The sequence below is a fragment of the Platichthys flesus genome, chromosome 23 (genome assembly GCF_949316205.1).
Source record: "Platichthys flesus chromosome 23, fPlaFle2.1, whole genome shotgun sequence".
In the NCBI taxonomy this organism is placed as follows: Eukaryota; Metazoa; Chordata; class Actinopteri; order Pleuronectiformes; family Pleuronectidae; genus Platichthys; species Platichthys flesus.
Window position 1 is genome coordinate 9,292,316 of NC_084967.1, and position 19,811 is coordinate 9,312,126.

The 19,811-nt window shown below is 43.6% G+C and overlaps 1 protein-coding gene across 1 annotated transcript; it reads right to left on the reverse strand.

The window, feature by feature from the left end:
* Positions 1-488: 488 nt before the first annotated feature.
* Positions 489-19,802, reverse strand: yaf2 (YY1 associated factor 2). The gene is made up of 4 exons (XM_062383334.1): positions 19,667-19,802; positions 19,196-19,318; positions 5,572-5,727; positions 489-5,452 (listed from the first exon to the last, which is right to left on the reverse strand). The coding sequence occupies exons 1-4, from the start codon at positions 19,690-19,692 to the stop codon at positions 5,197-5,199; spliced, it is 561 nt and encodes a 186-aa protein (XP_062239318.1). The 5' UTR covers positions 19,693-19,802; the 3' UTR covers positions 489-5,196.
* Between the last annotated feature and the right edge of the window lie 9 nt (positions 19,803-19,811).

The window sequence follows — 19,811 nt, forward strand, 5'->3', positions numbered from 1 at the left end:
AGTCAGGATACTCTCTGTGGTGCATCTATTGCACAGAATTCTAGAATCCATGTTGAGCCTCCGCAGCCTGCGGAGCAGGAACTGTTGTCTGGCCTCTCTTTGTGATGGGGTGCATACTGCTCCTGTGGTCACACTAAGTGTCCGTAGGCCCAGTCTTTCATTTTCGACTCGAACCTAGGTCGTTATTTAGCCTTAATGTCTAGGACACGGGAGGATCATGACAGCGGACATTAATTTTAGGGTGAACTATCCCTTTAACTATATTTACTTTAAGCGCTTGAGTTAAAGTATTTTGAAGATTTAATTTACCTGTCAACTGTTTGAAGTCGAACTTATTCTGCAGTATGCTGTGCTACAATACAGTAACAAATCTAAACACAATGACATAAATTAATGGGGTGGTACGAAAATGCAGTATAAACACAACACAATATTTTACTCGCATCAGATTTTTATTGTATGTGAACTTGCAGTTTAAAGCTACTTTTAAAGCTACTTTTTCTTTTCAGAAAGAACGTATTAGTGCCAAGGGTCAGTGGCTCAAGAGCTATAACCATTTTGGGAAGTATGATTATGGGCATTTCCGTTCAATACCAGCATTGGAATTGAGGGAAAAAATATTAAATTGCAGCCACTTATATAATTATATAGTAACGGACAACACTCAACATTGAAATTAATTCATTCTTGATTCTTAACAAATTCAAACCTCCTGTATTGCCAGAAGTGAAAAATTGGAATTTATTCTTATATTTGACATTTCATTGTATTAATAATATTGACAGCAACAAAAATAATAAAATACTGATTAAAATTATTGGTCCAAAATGACCTTTTGTATCTCTGTGCCCCACTTTCCGTGCTCTTACTCTGAAGGCCCCCGCAGACGTCCGGCTCCTCCTCTCTCTCTCTCTCTCTCTCTCTCTCGTTCAAACCGCTTCACTTGACTCTCTTCATGCAGCAGAGGCAGGAGGTTGAGACCCTCACGTGGGGGGAAGGGAGCGATAAGCGGTGTTGACCCTCTCCCCCTCCCCCCAAGCACTAACCCCCTCACCCCCCTAACCTCCAGTCTGTGTCTGCTGCAGCTTTGAATTGGTTTCACCTCCTGAAAAGACCATTCAGCCTGGCTTTAAGTGACTAGTCTTTATTGAGGTGGCTGCGTTGGACAAAAAGGGCTGCACGTCAATTGCATTTGCATGTAGTGTGGGGGGGGGGGGGGGTGAGGTTATTGACTGATGCAGTGGTTGATTAATTAGTGTGGTAAAACATACCTTAACTACTCCTATGCTTATATACAATTGTCATCCAGAGCTCTGATCTAACTACTGCATGGTTAAAAACAAACTTCAAATCAATAGTTTTGCATGATGAGCACGCTCTGTTATGTAAAACTCTGAACCTGCACGAACACGATCTGTTATACAAGTGGTTCTGCAGGAAAGAACTGGAAAGAATCGAGAGCCTTTGGCGCCGAGGGCCCACGTCTGTCAATTGGCTGCAAACAGAAAACAGTTGAATTTAAACGTCATGCCCTGCTGCCTACATGCTTTACTCGATTCACCCCAACCTGAATGCTTTGGACATTTTCCTGTTGTTGTTGTGAACATGTCCTTGTGCGTTCCTCGTCTATGAAAGGACAATACTCAGCCCCAGTTTTCATCCCAGAGTTCATGTCTAAAAACTGCTTTAGAGAAGTCAATTCACAATCTGTTTTTGTGCTACTCTAATTTATTGTAAACGTTAAACAAATGATCAAATTGCAGGCTAATTATGACGATGAGTTTATGTATGAAAACAGCTTGTGTGTGTGAAAGAAAATCATAAAAATGTGTGCATCAGAAGAGGACATCTTTGTTTCGACTTTTCTTATTTTCTTCAGACATGTAATAAACAAGTTCACACACTGAGCATGACAAAGCAAAACAAACAGGAAACAATATCAACAGGTGACACCAACACATTTTTAAGTGTCATCCACTTTTGTAACAACCAAATAACAAACGTCTGTCCGAACAAATTCCCACGAGTCCACCCACCTAGTCCCAGCTAGTGCAGTGAACCTGCGAGAGCACATCTCCGACAATCAAAAAGATACTAACGAACTAAGAGACATAACCCGTCCCACAATATACCGAGACCGTAATATTATCATGCTGTGACAGTTCTCAGAATGTGTGCTAAAATGTTTAAAAGTAAAAAATATTGACAATAACACTGATATGATGGATAATAAAGCCACGTCAAGACATTGTAGTACAATATTGTTTTTAGAAATATCCACTTTTATCTGTGTACTTATTCTACAGGTTTTTTATAAGTTAATGTGTAGTTAGCTTGATCTATAATTGTTCTGCTGGGAGTTTAGTATACTCTATAAAGTTTCTCCTCTTTGTCCTTCGTCAAAATGGAGGATTCAAACGGCTTCTTGAGTCCCATCGCACCGCAGGATGTCCCCGGATCCGGCTCATAAATGTGTCCAGATGTCCAAACTCCCAAGTTTCAGTCCTGCCTTGTCCAAGCTGGGTCCTGCATGGCAGCAGAACAGTGTGAGCACCCACTGGTTATCCACTCGGACCCTGAACAGGTGCAGCAGAGATTAAAAGGAGAATACCGGCGTCATGTACGGCCAAAGTGCCTTTTTGTCATCTTCCAGTTCACTGACTGTTTCTTTCATGTCTCTGAAACAAACCTCACTCAGACAAACACGGTTTGAAACTGGCTCTTGTTGAAGAAAATAAAACGCAAATGAGATCGAGGCTACAACAATTGTCATCGTGAGTACCTCCATATAACGTTTTATGGGAAGTCCTGTAATTGACAGTTACCACTGTGTACCATTTAAAAAATTAAGGATTGGTAACCAGTTAGGCAAATTATGTATTTTCAATGTCACAAGAGAAAAGTATGACCAAAAAGTCTCACAGAGAAGCCATCTTGGCAATGCCCAAGGGTAATTATTTCAGGCTAACAAGACCAGGTCCCCTATCTAAATGATAAAAGACGGCCATAACTGCACTTTCAATGGACCCTGGGGCATAAAAACCTGCATGTTGAGAATATATTGAATTGGCCCGGAAATAAAAAAAGGTTTTGGTCACTTTTCCCCCTTCAGTTACAGTTCTGTGACGCAAGCGCAAGGTATCAACTTCTATCACGAGTCAATCCCTGGTGCCTTGTATTCCACTTTTATCCCTTCTCCAACCAACTGCATCTGCCGCAGTAGCAGTTTAAACAGCTGCGGCCCCAAACTGTAAGCTGAGGTCAGTGCAACAAGATTGGTTTAATGCGTTTACGCGCTCAGATGTAAGAAAGCAGACGACCGGCTTTTTATGTATTTTACGACTGCCATCTTTGCCTTTAAAAGACTTTCTATTCTGGATTCTGTTAAATGGTTTGTTGGTTTCTCTCCTGTACGTCTCTGCAGAAGCTTAACGTCGACAGTGATGAGTTACAAAACTTGGATGATTGTAAAAGCTGCAGTGAGTTGTCATATTGGAAAACTTCACTTCATGGAACACAGTCCTGAGATATTATGGACTTAAGCTGTTATAGCTAATGTTTTGCTTTCTTCTGCCTGCTCCCATCTGTCTAGCAAGCAGCTGTTTACATTAGTTTCATTCTATCTAGGTAACATAACAGCTTCTTAAATATGTTTGGAGTAATTGTTTATTTAGTTGATGTAAAAGACTTCATCAACCAGCCACTTGCTAATTTCTGTTTCATGCTCGCTAGGTAGCATAACGTCAACTATTTTGAACTATGTTAATAGCTTTTAGTTATCTAGTAGCTGGTTAGAACTTCTACTGCTGCATGAGAGCTAGGCTCTCGATCTGAACTGTTTTGCTTGACGGGGAGGATCAGTGGTTGGTCTGTGAGAAAATTAGAAAAACAACACAATGATTGAAAGGCTACATCACCAGAGAGTTCTCTATAATCAACTTTTCAAATTTCTTATAAAATTACAATTATTTTCGTTCGGTTTTATATCAAAATTATCACTTAAAGCTGGAGCACTGGACTTGCGTATAGAAAAAGCAGTCTGTTACATTCAAGCTGTTGTGGAACAAGTAAACTATGAGCTGATTAAGTCTACCAGTGCCAGGTAAATCTCACTGTATTTCAGTGTACACCAGAGAATGCTAGCAATGATTGGGTTTGCCGAGCCTAAAAGGCAGGAGTTGGCTTTAACAACTATAGCGTAAACCTATTGAGTTTCTGATACTCTGGTTAAAAATAGAAACGAAAGAAACTATTGGTGTGCCTAGGACGTTATGTTTGCGTCAACGATGTTTGTCATTACTTTCACTGCCAGAAGGGGGAGATAAAAGTTTTGCACTGTAGGTTTGTTAGTGGGTGTTTACAAACTGAATAAAATGAAAGGCCGCTAAGATAAAAGAAAAAATTACTCACAAATTGACTCAGGCGCAAATTTAAAAAACAAACTTAACACCGGTATTACCCTTTTGAAATCATGTGCTGTACATTCTCTGCCAGGTGCCATTGTGAGGACATGTTGAGCATCACTGAACGAAACAACCTTGCTCCGAACATAATGGAAATCAACAAACGGTTCCACCAGTGAGGCCACTCTGCTGTGTCAGAAGTCTCTCTTCAGCAGACGCAGTCCTGAAGTCAAATCCTTGGAGTGTCAAGATCAGGAGCAAATGTTCACTGTCACATTGAGAGTTCAGTGTGAGGACACTGGGGAACGAGACGGTTCAGGTTTATGACAAGGTAGGTAGAGAATCCAGGCAGTGGCTGAGAATTCCATTCCACATGGGGGACGAATGGGTCACTCTGCCGGCCACTGAGCACAATACCAGGGTGGAGGCTGCACATTTGTTCAGTAAAAATATTGGAAATCTTGAGAGGCCGGTGCATCTGAAGGGAACCATAGAGGATGAAAAATGCAAAGGTCCATCACCCTTCATCATCCTTTGTCCAATTTTTGTTTTATGTAGTCTACTGCATCATCCAAGATGCGCTAAGGGTTTCTAGGTCAGTTTCTAAACGTGGAGAATTTGCCAAAGCTGATGGGTTGGCACCTTGCTCTGACAAAGACTGGGAGTCACAATTCCAGCAAAAAAGTAAATGATAAAGTGTGCAGCTCTAAAGTAAAAGTAGGATTCCCTTCCAGTGACTTGCAGATGAGATGTGGCTGGAGGTGGCTGAGGATTTGAGGGGGGGTGGCGGGACTCAATGGGACTCTCCGTTGACTGAGCTCCCCTCTCCCCTGGGTGAGGAGGAGCGAGAAAGCCCCTTCTCTGTGTTTTCTGAGCTGGAGCCGTTCTGGCTGTGGTGGTCGACCACCGATGACGCGGCGCTGGAGGACGTGGCTGAGGTGGGCGAGGGCTTGACCTTCTCCTTAAAGTCTGTAATGATGACCGTCAGGTCCCCAACCGTCACCTCCAGGTGCTGGGCGCTGCTCCTGTCGATGTTTTTCAATCTAGGCCTGAAGGTTGAGAGAAGGATTTGAGTAAGAGATGGAAAAAGAAGCATCTATGAATTTTAGTGTTCATGAATGCATCCCTATCATTAATATCAGATTTCTGCTACCGTCAGTTTGTTTACCTCATCTTCTTGTGACTGTTCTTCTTGAGCGCCGGCTCCTTGTCGGTCTTCTCCCTCTCTACCTTCTCCTTCTTTTCCTTTTTGGGCTGCGAGGGCAACACAAACTGCTGAGTAACCTGCTGCTGTGAGACGAGCTGAGAGACGGGACGAGGCTTCCTGATCCAGGGGCAAGAGGGGGGAGGTAGAGAGAGAGACATGAAGAAGGGAAGAGAGGGGGGAGACAATGTGGCAGATTAATGAGAGGGAAAATAACAGTGAACACCTGGCTCCATCTAACGTACCACCATAATCAAGAGCCAATAATCACTGCCAGTGCTGGTTAGGAATGGAGCCGCTGAAGTGTTCTTAACACTGGCAGCAAGTGGCCACACACACACACACACACACACACACACCCACACTCTCTCAGCGTGCATTCAGAATAAAACCCAGGATTCAGCCATCTGTGAGATATGCAGAATACCTGCACAGGCTTGTGTTGGCACCCACCCACAGGGATACACACTGACAAGATGAGATGCGTTTTGCTGAAAACAAAAGATGTGACGGGAATTTTAAGTGTGAAAAGGACACAGTGTTCAAAATGCACGTGCATGTATGGTTGTTCAGGAGGAAACTTAAAACTACGAATGATGCGATGCTGTCACGTAAAGGAGCTCAGCCATTACTGGAAGTACAATGCCACATTTTCATTGAAGGTCACACCCAACGTGTTTTCACCCCTTTCTTTCCAAATGAAAAACATTAACATCTCCTACACTACAGTTTTTGTCTCATAACTCCAGGGCTGGGTGTAGACAGTGCAGGGTTTCACATTAATTACTTAGACTTCGGCAGCCTGCCATAGTTTTATAATGGAACCATTTTTTTTTCTTCACAATAAACATGACAGATCTAACTTTGTGTTTCGTGCCGTCCTTTAATAGCAGAGTTGGTGCTGAGCTCTCTCTCGCTCTCCATCGGCTGCACCAGTATAAACCCTGTGTCAGTGTGTTGTCAAAACAGTCAGGTTTTTCAAAGTCCTTGCAAGCAGCCTTCATCATAGCTGTTTGTGTGTGAGGGTGATGCGGTTCTCAGCAGGCGGGGAAACTGCAGTCTTACTTGTCACTCAGTCTCTGTATGTGGACACTCTAAGACCCCTGTGCAGCTACCGCCTCAGTTTGATATTATTCAGTGGGAATCAAGTGGAGTCTCCTGCCAATTCTTCTCCATAAGCACCAGTCTTTACTGTCGCCCCACAATCCCTCACCAGCTTCCCACTTCCTCCACAATCAGTTGTGTGAGGGGCTTTTGTCCAAGTATAATACTTTCTTGTCGGCTCTACAAAATGTAGAACATGGATCTGATGTGAAATATTCAAACAGTGTAACGTGCTTCGCCAAATGTTCCTCTTCAGTCACATTCTTCTCCTCTGAGTATCAGCGGTCTAAAAATTGATGCATTATGCAATTGGTCTTGTAACAGTTTGCACGCATCAGGACTGATCACATTTCTCTTTGTTTGTCGAGTGTTCTGAGTCTGTGAGTGTTGAAAATGCTCTGTTGAGAGTCTCCACATCTCAGCATCCGCACACAAATAGGCCCTTATGCACATCACAGCCTGCAGATACTTCACCTAAATACACATGCATGTACAAATCAAAAGAAATGAAAGGCATGCAATTAACATGCAACACAGTTAGACCCATGTCTGTACACATGAATGCATGCACGCAAACACACACGCAGCAGTGAGCAGATGAAGTATCGGGCATGATGAGAAGAGCAGAGGAGCACAGCGTGTCTGTTTTCTGAGCTCTGTCGAGCAGTTGTACTTGAAACAACAGCTGTTGGAACCAATTTCATATTTCACGAGCCAGTTTCTGTTTAATAAGAACTAATATATTTACCCAAATCCCCATATGCTGTGATATTTGAAAATAAACCTACTGCTCAGAGAACATAAAAATATCTCACTCAGAATTTAAAGCATTAAAACTCCTACAGTCCCGAAAAGGAAAACGGCTTCAGTGGAGTGTACTAACCTGTGTGTGAACCCTTTTGAAAACGTATTGAAATGACAAAAACGCTTCAAGGTGCTCCGTGAAAAGAAATGTCCTTTTTGCACTTGCCTAATGTCATTATAAGGGTGCAGCACAGCACAAGTACAGAGTGAACTAGTTGCAGAGCTATGCGACACAAAGAAATCAAGCCTTTGAGGCGTTTAGTTCATTTTCTACGAGGACATGGTGAATATAAGCCGAGGCTGCCGTCTTGTTCTGTGGGCAAAGCTGTTGTTTAACAGTTTTGGGATGACCTAAATTGGGGCTTCAAAGCGTCTCTCCTAGAGTCGTCTTCTTTTTTTTTTTTTTTCCTCCCCTTGACTTACTACTGCCCTCACAGAACATGCAGGGACGCTACAGAGACTTGTGTGGAAATGCAAATGGGTCTCTTGGCCAACATAACTGTCTGATAGGGAGGAGATGTAGAGATCCTCTAATATGTCTGTCTTGTCAGCATAACGTTACAGAAGTGCTGACAACTCTTCTTCTTTTTTATAAAAAAAAAAAGGCAGAAGCCTCTCACAGTCCTCTTGTTTCCAGCTCGAGCGAATCGCGGCACTCTCCTTGACATCCGTTAACTCCTCCGGCAGCAACAAAGGCGGTGTCTGGTGCTCTTGAATTTACTGGAGCTTGCAAACAAAGCAGCGGCTGTCTCCTAACACAATCGAGCGTCCTGCACCCGGGACAAATGTTGGCAGCTTCCCGAAATGCAAAAGAAAACAAGCCTACATCTGCCTCGTTCAAAACCATCTCTTTGGTTTGTTTGTTTGTTTGATGAATTCGGTGTGATTTACTGAATCACTGATGCCTATTAGTGCAGCAAATGAGCACAGTACAGCGGCTTATAGGTATGAACTGTCATGGGATCGTGCTTTTGTTTACAACAAATCGACATCGGCCCTTTCCCCCAAAGATCTCTTCAATATAGCCGTCTTTCCAAGTTGACATATCTGTCTGCGTCTTCTACGTGTATGATAGCTCTTTTACTCCCTGAAATATTTATTTTCTTTTGGTTTTCAGCTTCCTGTTTTTGTGTCTCGGAAAATGAACACGCCCACTCGCATGCGATGAAGGTTCCTGACATTATCCTGCTGTACACTCGGTCGTTTTACTTGGTCGCTGCCAGGAAATATTATGTAAAATGTCTGGCGCAACCAACTCAGATATGTGTGTTCCCACATACAGCCCTTCCAGAAAATTTCTGTAAAACCTTGGGACTTCAGTACATGTCTGAAAGCAGCTTTGGTGTTTGCTTAATGTCTCATTAAGGGGAAAAAGTAATCTGAGCTTAATAATGATCCTTTCTTTAAGACTCAAAGACTGTCTGTGCCCAAGAGCTATGAGGCTTTAGCTGTAAAAATATTTTCTAATTCCTATTTTCCTCATGCATTACAATGAAATTGATTCTCACCAACGGAGCCAGCTCAATAAGCTGGAGGTGAAAGAGGAGACAACCTAATACCATGGCGAGGCAAAGCAGCCGCTCTAAACAGAGCTGCCTCTGTTAACCCAATCAAATGGTTATTATCTTAGCACTTAGGCCTCAGAGGCTATGTGTGCGCGTTTGTGTCTATTGATTGCAACAAGAATTTCTGTGCCTAATGTAACGGCCTATTCTTTCTGACATTAATACTGCGTGTTGGAACTGTTGTTCCAATCGATACGTCCTCTACTCATGCTATTCCACGGCAGCTAATGGAGTCCCACACTGGGAAATTAGGACGTTACGGAGAGGGATTAACCCCACAAACCCAACTGTATTTCCTTGAAGAGGGGAGGGTGAAGACAACAGTGGATATAAGTCACAATTGCTTTGGTTTAGGCTTTTAATTTTGGAGAATGTGATCAGGAAAACAGTCACACTCCAAAGCCGTTTTCAGACATGCAATGCTCATGACCGGAATTTGTCTTTCACATATTAATAATTCAGCGGGAGATTTTCCTGGCCAGACTTGTTCAAAACAAAAGGAACATATCCGAAACCGGAAAAAATTCCGTCGCAAAGAAAACGTGCATCTTTGTTGACAGCACATCAAGACCGGCATCTGTCCTCATTAACAAAAGCTCTCAAAGTCCTCTTGTTCATCCTGAGATATGTGTTCTGTTTGTTTTCAGTTTTGCATCCATCATCAACGTGCCCACTCGGTCGCTGGACATTGTCACATGGTCGAATATTTTAAAAGCAACTGAGACAGAAATTGACGTTCTCCCATACGGCTCCTCGATTTTTTTTGTTTGAAATCCGCTCAAATTAAAGACCAAGGTTCAAGGAGAATTGTTACAGCCCTAGTAAAGATTAACTGGTCCTGTCACATTCTGTCACTGATCCCTCAGCGCTTCGTGGTCCTAGGGGGGGAACTCTGGCCGCCCCCCTTCTCAAATGTGTCATCCGCACACACGCACCCACACGTCATCATTATCGCTATCTCACTCGCCTCTGTCCTTCAGCACTCCTCTCCCTCCTCCACATGCACTCACTGACCTCACTTCTGGCCTGCGCTCGAGAACAGGGGAGAATAAATAATTAAAGTCCTTCATGAACCAACACTACAGGAAATTAACGCCTCTGGTTCGGATCCTGTCACAGTTGGAAAATGTTTCTACATGACCGATTCAGTGGGCGGTCACATTATGAGACGGTTATGTTTCTGCCACAGTGGACAAACGGGTCAACACCACTGCTTGTTGTGAATCAGCATTTGGAACAGATGGTGTGTCCGTGTGTGAGCCAGGAATTTCCAAATATACAAATGTGGTAATAACAGACTTTATAATACAGATGACTTTGCAAACTCCTGGTATATTAGGTTTAATCCGATTGCCAAAGAACATCTGCCAACTGTTTTGAGTTTTACTACATATCTAGTTGAACAGTAATAATAAACCTGAACACATGCTGTAATGAATCCCCATCAGAGGGTGAAATGTCTGTACAAGGACATAAAGTCCACAGAAGAGGTACAAATCAAGCATCTTGTTTTAAAAGTTGGAGCAGTATTTAGAGGAAACCTTGCATGTCTTTACAAGTATTTATATGGGACCCAAAGCCCTATTTAGGACAAGTCGCCTTCACCCATTCAGGCAGAAAGGAACACAGCGTTTCTATACACAGGACCTTTACTATCACCCACCATTCACACACAGTCAGCTGCCGTTGGGGGCAATTTGGGGCTCAGTATCTTGCCCAAGGACACTTGGGAATGTAGAGAGGAGGAGCCAGGGATCAAACCACTGACCTCTGACTTCAAGGGGGCCCTTGTTTGGGTGGCTGGACTTATCGGGTCCATCTATCGGACAACATTGTCTGTTTTATAATATTGTATGTTGTACTGTTCTTTGCTCATACAATATTGATGTATTATAACAGGCCCAATAATATTATTGTACAGTATATTATATAGTATCTCTTTGAGATGGTAATACTGTAAAAAGCACGAGGTAAATAAAGGGAATGCTTTCATTTGTTCATTCATTAAGCCGGTCTGTCTTGTTTATGTTGAAATTCAAATATTCTGCCAAACACTGAAGATGACAATCTGCTGTCTACTCGGCAGAATACAACCTCTCATGTCAGCATGCTCACAAACACACACATTCATATAGTGCGTGTGGGGGCGGGACAGGTACAGAAAGAGGTGATCGCTTCTCAATCATCACGCTCACACTGTTTTACGGCTGAGGCAGTCAAATATACAAAATGAATCACATAAAGAAGCCAGCTGGACTTGATATGAGGAGTTGGCTGATTGGTCGGCACTTACAGAAAGCTCTGGTGTCATCCAAAAGGCTGCAGCGGACTGCAGATGTTAGGACGGCTCGCTCACATTTGTCGAGTACAGTGGGTGATGAGCAAACAGCCCACACGACAGCTGATGGACTGCAAGTAAGCGCGTGTGCTTGCACAGATATCTTTTGTGAGAACCATTTTAAGCCTTCGATGTACAGAGTGAGGACATTTTGGACGGTCCTCCTTTTCTGACCCACTTATAAGTGACTGTTTGAGGATTAGGACTTGGTTTTAGGGTTGGAATTAGGAATTTTGGTAAGGATTAAAGTAAGGGTGAGGCATTTAGTTTTGATGTTTACGGTTAGGGTAACAAGCTAAGGAATAAATAATGACAAAGAGTGTCTTCACTAAGATAAATGTGTGTGTGTGTGTGCTGCTATAGACAAATCCCTCAGTTCCGGGATAATGATTGTAAGATCATTGCGAAACAGCTTATTTTATGCCCTGTTGAACACCCTCGGTTCAGGTGGAGGAGTGTGAGTGTGTGTCACGTTTTCTATCAGCAGGTTGTAGGCTGCTCCTGGGAGCTCCTCCAACCCAATGATTAATGTCTCTCCCTGCCTGTACTTGCTATCACCGTGCACGTGTGTGTGTGAGTGAGAGAGAGACAGATGGCTCTCCACGTCCTGTGGTTTATGACACCATCTACAGCCTGCTCGCCACACTCTACAACATTCTCCTCACACACACATACACATCCACACATAGCAGTATGTCATGAATCAGTGTCACCATAGTAATTACAGGCTTATCGTGTAGCCATAATCTTGAGCCACAGTGACGTGATAACAGCCAGCTTCATTGTCCCTGGTGTACGCTCGGTTTTGTAGCCTGTGCGAGTGCCAGCACCAGTAAACCCACACCACTGAGCCCACTGTGTGACTTACAGAGGATGTCATAATTCAGATGGGCTTATAAAACACTGATTGGTTTGGTTTACATGCATTATACCTGTTTATAGATGCAATCTGTGTTGTTATTTCACATCCTCTATTTAATTGGTTGCCGTTATAATGGCAGTTTATCTCCGCTGCAGACTTGATGTGGCTCATAAAAGCGTTGCTACACACTCGCTTTCCCCACACTTCCTGTCTGTCATCACGGACTCTATGAGGTGGGAGTCAAATGTGTTGATATCTGCCAGCGATGTGTTTCTCTGTGGGGAAATTAACACAGCAGCCAAATAGGGATCTGTTAAGGTGGAATGCGTTAAATACGCTCTTTCCCTTTTAAAAGGCTGTTGAGTGGAGGAGGGCAAACCTAACCGAGAAGCTGAGGCAGTTTTCAGACATGAACAGAAAATTGGGTATTATCCTGACTTTGCCTTTCAAATGTGAAGGACGCAGCAGGAGATCGTCCACGTCAGACATGTTCACAACAAAGAGGGAACTGGGTAGATCATGCATGAGGCAGGACATGACAAAAACTCTACTGATTTTGTAACCCTTATTACCAAATGGTCTCAAATGTCTTTGTCTTTACTGTTGGACATCTTCCTTTGTGTCTTCTATATGATATATTTGTAAACTTTAGGGTTTGCCTTGTGTGTTAGAAATGTCATCAGCACGCCCACTCAGACATTTATGGGGCTAGGTTCAGGCAAATTTGAATGCAACTGACTCTGACATTTACATTCTCACTCACACATCACCATAAACAGATTTTGCATGATAATTTGCATAATCCAACGTTCAACGAAAGGCATCGTGCAATCTCTGCATTCATATTCAGATAACTGGTAATTTAGATCAGCCAAAATGTTAACCGGACCTAAAACATCTACTAATAGTCAATAGGTGTTTCCTCTCTCATATACAGCCCCAAGGAAGACTTTCAAGAAAAAGTCCAGAGTTCACTACATGTCTAAGAAACAGCCTAATAGTATAACAGAGATGTAAAGATGGAGTTACTGATTTTACATCTTCATTCAAATTCATGTTGTTTTAGTATAAACATGAACATAGGCAGTTTCATAATATTAAAATACAGAGAATTTGCACTTCAAACTATGAATTTCAATGAAACATTTATCTCCAGGCCCCATTTAATATATGCACAGTTGCGCATACAGCATTATATGGTGTATTACTATTCCACAGAAGAAGCACTTATTTTCCCCAATGCAGCTAATCTGAGAGAAAAGAAAAAAATAGATAATTAATGTTATACTTTTCGCAAATCAAATTGATTCTAACACAACTTTGAGAATCAGCTCTCTCTGCCTCAGCTCCCGGTTTCCATTTCCCATGAATCTAGACGACTCCAGCGGGCTGATGATTATCTCTTGTTTATGATGGATATCTGCTGAAACCAATCACTGGCTGGCTGCATGAGAAAAAGGCTTTGAAGCGGCAACAGTTTTATTGTTGGTATCTGCATCGGAACATTGTGATTCCTCTGCTGCGCTCCCTTTTTTGGGGGGATTTGTGATCACTTTGTGATGATTTCTTTTCAGTTATCTCGTTTATATGCTGTTGGTAACCCTTTTATGTTGATCGGAAATTATTTGACGAGGGACAAAGAACTGCTGTAAAGCTAGACTGGTAATCAGCTGATCTTTTAAATCGTGTTTCAGATGAAAATCCCCAATATTTGCTTAGGATTTGCAAGTTTTCTTTGCTTTGACTTTGAAATTTAGGTCTGTTAAAGCGACAATACAAGATATTTGACTTTTCCTGGATTTAGGGAGACTACAACCCCTTTCAGAAGAGGATAAACTAGCGCTTAGCAGTCAAAAGCATACCACCACCAAGGTCCAACAGTTTCCTTAAATTCAATCAAGCAGCCCCTAATTTAACAGATGTGTATAATTTCCCTATATGTGCCCAATTTTGCCACGGAAATTGATAAAAGTGTCAAACATTCTCTGTCTCATAATGGAAAAGAAAGGGGATAAAAGTTTCTGGATCTTCCCCCTGATCTGGAGCCGCACCAACATTTAATGGGTTCTTCCCTGACACAACCGCATCCTTACACCAGTTTTTGTGGTTATTATCAAGTAGTTTTGTGTAATTGGGCTTGCAATCAAACCAACAAATGGACCGGGGTGAAAACATAACCTCCTTGGCTGTGGAAAAAAACTATTTGGATTCCAAACATGTTGGTATTGGCTATTAAGCACTTCCCTTAATGCATTGCCCTGCTGCTGTTCTTCCTCAGTTTTATTCTTTGATATTAATGTTTCAATAAAACATCCTGGATAATTCAGACTGTCATGTTGAAAGCTGCATTATTTGTGAGTAGGAGAACGAACTGGATTTGCGCCAAATGCACAGTAACAGGTCAATTTTGAGTGTGTGGCACTGCACATGAACTGTGAGGGTGAGCTTGTGCGGAGGATGATAAAACAACATCTAAGCAGCCGAAGGCTCCCAGCCAGCCAGCAGGCGCTTGTGCTCACTTCAGGCGGAGCCGACCAAAAACCTTCACATCAGTCAATCTGTCACCGGGAGATGCCCAAGGTTGAGTTGAACTTTTGAAAGGAGCGTGGGACGGAGACGCTGCTGAGAGACGGTTGAGTAAAAGGTAGCGAGAGAGCAAACACAAACGAGAGGGAGAAGTAATACTCCAGAAACCTGATCGAGCTCACTGTCCTGACCTGTAGAAATATGATGCTGCCAAACAAGTTCTTCAGCGCAGAGCGTGCACACACCGACTGTTTTCCCTGGTGGGCCCGACGAGTCAGAGCTCAGCGAACAGATTCAGAGAGTTGAGGTGAGACACGCACACACACTGCTCCATTACACCCCGCAGTATTTGCCTAAGGAGGGTGTTTAGATTCGGGCTTAACTGCTTTCTGTCAGCACCTTCACTAACACACAGACACGCACACACACACCTGACATTTTCAGCTTTTGTTCAAAACACCAGACAAATGAAACACGCCTCAACCTTCATTTTGTATTTCAAACCTCAAGGTGACGCCCTAATCCAGAACAAACCTCCATGGTTGAACGGGGCGGGGACCTTCACTATCTTGCTCAAGCCAAGTTCACACTACACGACGTGCTGTCTTGTGTGTTCATACTCCAAATTATGTTGAGTATAGTGAGTTTGAATGAGCCTCCTACCATTCTGTCACATCCTGCTCACAGAATGACGAATCGAGCTGGAGGATCAGAAACACTTTGGCGGACATCACAGTTGTATCAAACGCATAGTGGCTCGAGCCGTATTTTTGTGTCCGAGCCAGAACGAAAAGTAACGGAGACCGATCCCTACCTGAAAGGCATTCCTTTTTTGGTGTCCAAAACCTAGAGCAGTTCGTATGAGCTGCAATGAGTTTGTGTGACTCTAGTCGGAGTCTGCGCCTTTGAAATCGTTCCTTTTTGAAGAGTTCACACATCGTGGCCACTGCAGATCAAAATCCATTTGCCTTTGACCTGGAGCTTTTGTCAGCAAGCTTCAAAGTCGTTGGTGACTGGAGAATCAGGCTGAGATACTGTTGTGTGAACTAAGCTTTATCAAGGTTTGTTTTCTATCTCGTTATTTCAGCTGATGCAGGAATCAAACCTGTGACCTTGCACTTATCAAACAGCCTCTTTTTATGTACCACACCACTGTACTGTGACGTTCATCTATCACACCGGCTTTCAAAGGCTGGGACTCGGGGCCAAAGAGTCACAGCAGATAAAACAGCCATTTTTCCCTCAGCAAAGTCTTGAGGTAATGAAGCCGTGTTGTGATCTGAGCTCCTTTATGATAGCTTTAATTTAATATCCTAAGCTTGCAGCTTGATCTAGAGGAGCAACACATTTTTCCATATTAATCTGCAGAAATGATTTGGGGAAGGAGAGAATGTTTAAACACACGATTTCGGTTTCATGCCTTGATCCACTCCTCGAATTTGACTTCCGAGCTTCAGAAGCCAGGTCGCTCTTTCTTCCATTTCGACTCTGCTGATCTGCCCGTCAACTAGGATCGTCAGACAGATGTAGGGGCAAGACTCCTCCTAAAATTCATAACGCATTCATCTTCATCTCCTGACCCTATACATGCAAACTCTCTTCCTCTGAAAATACTTCTCTATCTCATCTCAAAATGGTCCCCCCCTTTTCTTTTTTAAGAAGCCATCACTTCTTACACTTGCTGAAGAGACTCAGATCCTGTCGGGAAAAGTGACATTTCATGTATTACGATAAGGCTCTCAAGCTCTGACAAGTGATAAATTGATTTTAATCCACAGAACCCACTCTCGCTGTCAAACCCGTGACCTTCAGGCTATATGGGACACTTCCTCTCACCACCGGACGCTCAGCTCCTGCCTGTGCGAAATGTGAATTCATTACATCACGGTAATAGCTCAGTCATGCTTGTTTAGTAACCAGTGAGAGAATTTGCCGTGTCCTGCATTTCATATTCCACGTGGTGTTTTGCCCTTCAGCGCCTACACCTTGCTCAGCGGAGCAAACCCGCACTCGTCTGCTGTGATCGGTCATTAACAGCTGCGACCACCTGTGTGGCCATTTTGCTGCAGCGTTCGCCCCCGTGTTTCGAGTGCTTACGTGCGGCCTTGTGCAAGAGCGTGAACACACTACTACTGCTAAAACGCTTCTGCAGCACTGCAGACGGGAAGAAGAGTTATTAACATTAAATAAGACCTTCACGCGGATGTTGGCGCTGGGTTTCAAGGGTGTAAAGGAGAATTCCAAAACCTTTGCGTCCTTAGAGCCTACGTAACTACAACAAAATGATGTCCAGATGGGGGAGGACAAAGGATGTCCAAGCTTCAGTGGATATTCCTGGCAACCCCGTGGGCCGCTTGTTTGTTACTGAAGCACGCCACGATCTCTGAAGCATCCTCAACAATCAAAACTCGATTGCACTAAAGCCGGACCAGATGACAACATCATGTCTGCTGCTCAGGCTCTTTGTTTGTGTAAGCGGCAACTGTGTGTTCAGTGTGTGTGTGTCTGTGCATCTGGAACGTGCACTTGTGTGCGAATATGTATGCAGTCATGTGTAAAATTTGCATGTTGAGTGCATCTGAACATCAGTGTGTGTGTGTGTGTGCGTCTGACAGCGGGCTGATTAAGCTGTTGCATAGTAATGAGCTATGGCTGTCTGTCTGGCAGCTGCTCTGACAACCTCTTTTCACAACTTGGCCCTCCCACTCACACACACGCACACACAGAAACGCAGACTCACACACACTGAACAGATATATGAACGAAGAAGTGCACCACATTGTTGTACTTGTTAAATCCGTGGAAAAGTAAAGTTGCGTTAAAGCAGACGAGGATAATTAACAAAGGGTTAAAGGAGATAACGTAACAACACTCTGCTTCTAATAGGCAGAGAGGAAACGGCAACAACTCCTCTCCTTCACCCTTTTGTCTGTTGTTTTCATCCGGATAATGACTGCCACTCAGGAATAAGTCATTTCCTGCTTCAAATCACTGATGTCAGGAGGGGGGGGGGGGACTGTGTGTGTGCATGCTGTGCATTTGTATGCTTGAGTACCTGTATAGCACCCCCACCTCCCCCCCTTACACATATCTCCAGGGCAACAAGATTGATGTGTGCGCTTTCAAGAGAGCGCCGCGGCTGTCCCTCATTTCACTGAGGTCAGTGTCGGCGAGGGAACATGGAGACTAATGCGGCGCGTAGAGGAGGTGTGATGAGGAAGGAAGTGATAAACATGTTGGGTTTGGTAAGAGAAAACATGCTGTAAACCAGTGTTTATGTTCACGGACTGATTTTGTCCGTCCAAGGGAAACACACTCAGAATCTAAGGCTACATCCACATTACAGTTTCATTTGAAACAGTAACTCAGCTACAGATTCTCCTGGTGTCCATAGTACTCTGGAGCTTTAGAGACGATCAAAAACCGTTTTGGAAAACCCCGCTGGCCCTATTTTGGTTTGAACACTTTTAATCTGGACAGGCAGAAACAGAGATGTTGGAATAGAATGATGCTGGCACTCGCAACTGCTTGCTGAATGTTTTAGGTCTGGACGTAGCCTTCTTCCTTTTACAATGACACAACTGCTTACATGCGCGGGAGATGAGCTATTATTCTATCGATCTGAAAACAATTCCTGTCTCCAGTGGGACCCGAGCAGAACGCATACATGAGTGGTTGCGTTGAGTGTGTTTTTAGACATGTTAGCGTGGACAGGGATTCAAACTGATACAGAGCCACAACGTTTGAATGTAAAAATCTGAGAAAATATAGATCTAAATGTAATATGTGTTAAATTAAAATAGTTATTGTGGTACAGGGGGCAAACAAAGGGGGGGAGGGTGGCATAGGGATCAAACTAATGTCCCTGTGGGGAATCACCTCAGTCTCAAATGGATGGTGGACCAAAATATCAATATATGGTTGTACTGACTCGAGAAATGATCGATATGCTGAGCCAAATATCAATATTTACGGATGCTTTTATAGTTTTTTGCCATTTATTGGTTATTTATTTTTTTATTTTAGAATAATGACGTGTGGACACTGACAGGTTACAGTGTGTTTGTTAGAGACTATAGAGGCACTAAGATAAGACTTCACCAATTTATTTAGTACATGGCTTCACACCGACGGCAACCTGCAGCGAATGAATACACAAATCCTGCTCTGCCCCTGTTCAGGGTCCTTTTTGTGTTATTCCTCAGCTACACAGTTGTCACAAAGCATTGCTAGATGACTGTCGTACAATTTATCGCAGAATAAATACAGAATTGCTGTATCGTGATATTATCGTTATCAAGGGCCATGTATCATAGTCCCAAAGGACCCACCACCACCCCCACAGCACAAACACACACACTCGTGCAAAAGGGGCACATCCATCCTTACCTTGTTGAAGTCCCCTTCCTCACATCACACATCATGCACTTGAAAGCCTCGGCCGTGTTCTTGTACGTGCACACGCTGCAGTCCCAAAACCCCTCGTCGGAGGGCTTCGGTTGACGCTTCGGCCTTTAAAACAATAATAAGGAGAAAATTAAAACCCAGATGAAGGAGGGAGGAGGAGGAGGAGGAGGAGGAGTGAGTCCGCGGACACTATCGACAGCAAACATCACGGTGAGCCTGTGGGATTTTTAAGGGGGAAATCATGTGCGCGCGCTGTGATCTAACACTGTAATTGGCGATGAGCTCTTTAAAACACACACACACACACGCGCGCACACACACATGCAGTGCGCGCGACACCATGAAGAAGAAGAAGAAAACCCCATTTTCTCCCCCCACCCCCCGACCAACGATGTCCGCTCAACCCTCTTCGTCGTCGCCCTGAAAGCACCGCGCACTCGGCCCCGCGTTTACCTTGTGGGACTCCGCTTGTCGCCCATGCCAGACCGGGGTTCCTCTGGAGGTGCTGAGACGAGCACGGCTCCGGTTCTTTCTCTCCAACGATGATTCTTTTCACGGCGGAAGGGGGAGAAAAAAAAAACGGAAGCGATGCGCCCGT

Excerpts from the sequence above, each read along its gene's own strand:
- yaf2 (XM_062383334.1), bottom strand. The coding sequence starts at position 19,692 with ATGGGCGACAAGCGGAGTCCCACAAG. Across the intron at positions 5,728-19,195 it reads AGGAAGGGGACTTCAACAAG|GAAGCCTCGTCCCGTCTCTC; the intron begins GTAAGGATGGAT and ends CCCCTGGATCAG. Across the intron at positions 5,453-5,571 it reads AACAGTCACAAGAAGATGAG|GCCTAGATTGAAAAACATCG; the intron begins GTAAACAAACTG and ends CTCAACCTTCAG.